We start from the raw sequence: 5,464 nt of genomic DNA, 5'->3' as shown, positions 1-5,464 counted from the left end.
TTCTTGAAAAATTTTTTTAAAAAAAAAAAAAAAAAAAAAAGAAAAAAAAAAAAAGATAAAAATATAGATAATTTAAAGAAATTAAAAAGATATAATTTAAAATTTCAAAAATATACAAAAGAATTTCTTTTATGAATTAAATTTTCTTTGTATTTCCTTTTAAATTTGAAAATATCATTTTACAACGCACACATTAAAAAAATAGCAAAAGAAAAAGTTTCATACATTTTGAAGTTATAAAATATAAGAAAAAAGGAATTATTTATTTTTATAATTTTTATCTAAATATAAAATATTTTTAGTTCCCTTTTTTTGGTATTTTTTTTTTTACATTATTGTCTTTACGGCATATAAATTACAAAAAAAGGAAAATTAGTAAAATAAAAAAAAAAAAAAAAAAGACAAACCTTTAATGGTTTAGCAACACCTAAAATTAAAAATTATATCAAGTTCAAAAGTTATAATTAAAGACAATAATATAAATATATAAAAACTATTTAAATTATTTATGTTCTTATTTACTAAAAAATTGTATCTATTTATAATTCTATAAAAAAAAAGGAATGAAATAATTAAAGAAATATTTCTGCTTAATTATAGAAGGAATATGAAAAAATAAATTATATATATATAAATGCACATATATCATAAAATTGTTAATAATAACTTTTAATACAAAAAAAAAGAATAAATAATTGATAACAATCAATCATTTAAAAATATACAAAAAAAAAAAAAAAAAAAAAAAAAAAAAAAAAAATATATATATATATATATACATATATATATATATATATATGTATAAGAAATAATAATGTTAATTTATATATCATTTTTTCTCAAATATGCTAATGAACATTTTATAAATTTTAATAATTTTTAAGAAACTATGGGAACATATAAAACATTTTTCATAATTATGTTATTTATTATAATTAAAATGCCTAAAGAAATTTTATTTTTTAAATATTAATACAACTTTATTTTATTCTCTTGAATAAATAAATTTCAGGTATTCTTTGTAATTTTTCACTTTTGTGGTATATAAAAATTTACTACTGTTCACAAAATTCTTATATGTTTTCCTTTTCTTAAAATCTTTTAACATCTATATTTTTACATATTTATATTGAAATTTTTTTAGCTTCAATTTTTTACTATTACATGCTTTTGAATTGTGTTCATTAATGGATTGAATTGTTTGGTTTTCTGTATATTTCACAGATTGTTCTAATAATGATATAATATCACGATTTATTTTATAAAATGCACTGCTACGAATTTCTATGCAACTTTTCATTTTCTCTTTATAATTTTGTTTAATCCATTTTATCTTATAATCATACTTCTGACAAAATTTACATAAAACTAATTCATTATTTTTGTAAACTTTTGAATGCATATTTCCACACCTGTGATGATAACTATTAAAACACTTATCACACATAGTTAAATTACCACAACTTTTACATTTTCTACAAACCTGTTAATAAAAATGACAAATGTTTAAATATTAATATATATATATATATATATATTAACAAATTACAAATATTTATGATTCTTATAAATAAATAATATTTTATAATGTAAAATTTTTTTTTTTTTACTTCATCATCAGCAAATCCTTTATCAATCAAATTCCACATTTCATGTTCAGCACCAACAATATTATGTAAAATATAGCTATACTGTATAAGAAAAAAAAAAAAAAAAAAAAGGGAATAAAATAACATTTATTATTTTAAAAAATATATGAAACAAAAATAATATATATAATAATTAACATATATATATGAATGAATAAATTATTTATAATTAAATGTATGGGAATAAAAACCTGCTGTATTCTTCTTAATTGCCCTATTTTAATAAGTGAAGGCAAAAATAAGCTGAACGAGTTAATAATATTTTTTTCTCCATCTGAAAATGAAGAAACAAGAATTTTCCAAAATTCTGTAGAAGTATTAAATGGTTTTGATTTAAGTGAAAAAAAATGATTCCACTGAAAATTTAAGTCGTAAAATATCCATGTAGAATAACATTCCATTAATCTTAAATTAGTTGCATTCATTTTACTGTACTGATATAATCCTTTTGTTGCTGTATTATCTATACATATATTCCAATCTTGCAGTTTTTTATGTAGATTATTAAAATTTTCTATTGGATTAAAAATATCATTATTTGTGATTTCATTATCACTTATATCATTTTCACTTTCATTTTTTCTTTTCAAATTATAATTCATACAATTGGGAGAATTACACAAGCATTCAAAATTATTAAAGACAAAATTATAGCTATTAAAAAAAAAAAAAAAAAAAAAAAAAAAATACATATATATATATAACACATATATGTTCATATAATTATAAATGTATTATTTTTTCTTTTTATATTACCTGTAATTATATGTAATTTCTTCTCCACATGGAATATCTTGTAATGCAAAAATTCCAATTCTATAATATCCGCGTACTATCCATTTCTGAGAAACACTATTTGGTGAACAAGAATGATTAACAAATCTTGAAATACTTCCTTTTCTTCTGCTATCAATATGAACATCTCTATTTATTTGAATAGAATACCAGTTGTACATGTCTGTTTTTTTGCTTTCTTCCTTATATGTTTCCATTCTTTTTTCAAAATCTTTTTTTCCGAGAACTTCTCCTACATATTCACAAATTAATTCTCCATTTTTTATATCCCTTTTACAAAATACACCATATCCTGTCTTTTCTGTTTTTTTAATCTAAAAAATATAAAACAAATTAAAACATATATAAATACATATATTAAGGCCACTAACATGTTAAATGCATATACAAATAAACTAAAATTAATATATATATATATATTTATATTTATATATCTAAATGCTTCTATAATAAAATACTATGTAAATAATAATATTCATCAACATATAAAAACTATCAATATTTAAAGTATGAGAGAAAATTCTCATATTGATATTTTTATATTTTAATCTTATAAAAATATATATTCATAATATAATGAAATTTTTTTTTTTTTTTTCGAAAGAATTACTTCTAAATCTTTTATTGCTGAATGCTTAAAAGGGCGATTAAAACATTTTCTATCTTGTATTTCTATTGGCAAATTACACCTATTTTTAGAACATTGAATTTTACTCAGTGAATTATAGCAGGTGAATGGATCACATTCTCCCTGGCATAAGCATCTATAATCATCTGACTTACAAGATAATAAATTTTTATATTGATCATTTAGATAAACATTTTTCGATATATATTCAAAATTCAAATAGTGGCTATATTTTTTTAATGCGTTTACATCAATTTTATACCCATTTTTTGTTGTTGAAAAAAAATCATTCATATCTATTTTACTATTTTTCAAATTTTTTTTCTTTCCTTTTAGATGATCTTCCTCTTCATTTCCATTTTCATCATAATTATTTATTTTTTCCTCTGATTTTTCACATTTATTATCTTCATTTATATTTTTATTTTTATCTATTTTGTCACTGGTTTCAATTTGTATACCTTCACTCAATATTTCTTCCTTATTTTTTATATTTTCTGTTTTTTCGTTATTTTTTACTATATTCGAATTATTTAAATTTTGTTGACATTTTTTTACCATTGCTTCATTGTCTTTATCTTTTTTATCATTATTATAAGGGATTGTTCCTTCTTGTTTTACACCACTTGTTATATCTCCTTCATTTTTTTTCAAACCCTTTTCTTCAATGTGTGAGCTTGAGCTATTTTTTAACTCATTACACATTATATTTAAAACATTATTAGATATGTATTTCATTTTGTTGTCATCATTTCTGCTAGTATTATCACATCTGTTAATGTCACTACTGAATCCAAAAGATGAATTTTTATTTGATTTTTCTTGCGTAATTTCTTTTATATTTGATATATTATTATCAGTAATGCTTACTTTTATTAAATTTTGATTTTTATAATTGTAATTTTTTTCATTTTCAAATTTTTTATTAAATAAAAATATTACATAATTAATAAAGTCTTCTCTCAAAGAACACAGAACATTTATCTGTTCCTCACACTCTTCATTTATTTGATCTACATTTATTTCATTTAATGATAATAGTGATTTTTCTATATCTAAAATTTTTTTAATTTTGACATTTATAAAATTATATTCTGTTTCTTTTTTAATTTTTTCATTTGTATAAGAATCACAATGCATATTTGAATATTTGTCTTTACTAATATTTTCATTCTTATAATTATCATAATTTCTATGATTTTTCATATAAATATCATTATTAATAATAAAATTATCAAAAAAATCGATAATTTTTTCATTTTTATTATTTGTATTATCATTTGAATTACACTTTTCGTTTTTGTCAAAATTTTCACTTAAATTATTCGCATAATTATCATATACTTCATTATCAATTACACTATTTTCTATGTTATTTTCATAATTTATTATTTCATTAACATCTCTATCACTTTTCATAATATTTGTTTTTTGAGGTGATGTTGAATCTAATTTATGCCTTGTAAAATCACTTAAAATATTAATATCTAAATTATAATTTTTTAAAATATCAAGTTCACTAAAATTAGAAAGTTTTCTTTTCTTATTTACACAGTTATAATTATCTAAGTTTAAGTTTTTGCTATCTATATCTTCATTATTAATAGTATTAAAATTTTCATAAGTTTCAAGTAAACTATTCTTATTAGTACTTTCTATATAACTGTTAGATAAATTGTTTAATTTTATGTTATTTATTATTTTTTGTTCATCATTATAAGTATCATCATCTACGTTATTACGAATATTATTTAAAAAACTTGACTTATAAATATCTTTTTCTACTAAATGATCAAAATTATTCTTGTAAAAATTTTCATTCATATCTATTTTATTTTGTAGTTCCTTAAGAATATTCAATCTTTCTTCTTCACCTTCCGTTAAATCAAATATTATTTTCTTATGTATGCTATTATCATATCCATTTTCATAATCCATTTCTATTTTTTCCTTATGATGGCAATCGTTAGTATCTTTTTTTAAATTGCATTCTTTGGATTTACATATATTTTCATTTTTCCTTAACTCTTCATCATTAAATAATATATTTTTGTGTTTTACTTTTTCATTTTCATTCCTAGAAGGATAATTTAATAAAAAATTCGCATCAGGGGAATTAATCATATTTGATATACGTGAGATACTGTCTAATTCTACATATGGATATATGTTACTTTCTTCTATATTATTTTTAAATTTATTTTTTTTAACAAAATTTTTATCATCTAAATTCTTCTTTAGAGCATTCATAGATTCCATGTGTTTTTTTTTATAATATTCTATATGACTTGAACAGAACATAATTTTTTGTTTATAAGAAATTATATAATTATTACTCATACAATGAAGATGAATGGATTTAAAACATTTTATACATCTAAATAAACAATTG

General features: G+C 19.1%; 1 protein-coding gene across 1 annotated transcript in view; it reads right to left on the bottom strand.

Moving 5' to 3' along the window:
• Positions 1–1,108: 1,108 nt before the first annotated feature.
• Positions 1,109–5,464, bottom strand: part of SETvs (variant-silencing SET protein, putative) — a gene marked incomplete at both ends in the record, with an annotated part of 8,738 nt that continues 4,382 nt past the window's right edge. The window contains 5 exons of the mRNA XM_028671067.1: positions 1,109–1,483; positions 1,611–1,691; positions 1,841–2,303; positions 2,406–2,758; positions 3,055–5,464. The exon at positions 3,055–5,464 is cut by the window's right edge and continues 4,382 nt beyond it. Of these exons, the coding sequence (XP_028527757.1) occupies positions 1,109–1,483; positions 1,611–1,691; positions 1,841–2,303; positions 2,406–2,758; positions 3,055–5,464 (3,682 nt within the window). The remainder of the gene's footprint in view (positions 1,484–1,610; positions 1,692–1,840; positions 2,304–2,405; positions 2,759–3,054) is intronic.

This window comes from Plasmodium gallinaceum (assembly GCF_900005855.1).
Source record: "Plasmodium gallinaceum strain 8A genome assembly, contig: PGAL8A_v1_76, whole genome shotgun sequence".
Classification (NCBI taxonomy): Eukaryota; Apicomplexa; class Aconoidasida; order Haemosporida; family Plasmodiidae; genus Plasmodium; species Plasmodium gallinaceum.
This window is presented reverse-complemented; position numbering and strand designations above follow the sequence as displayed.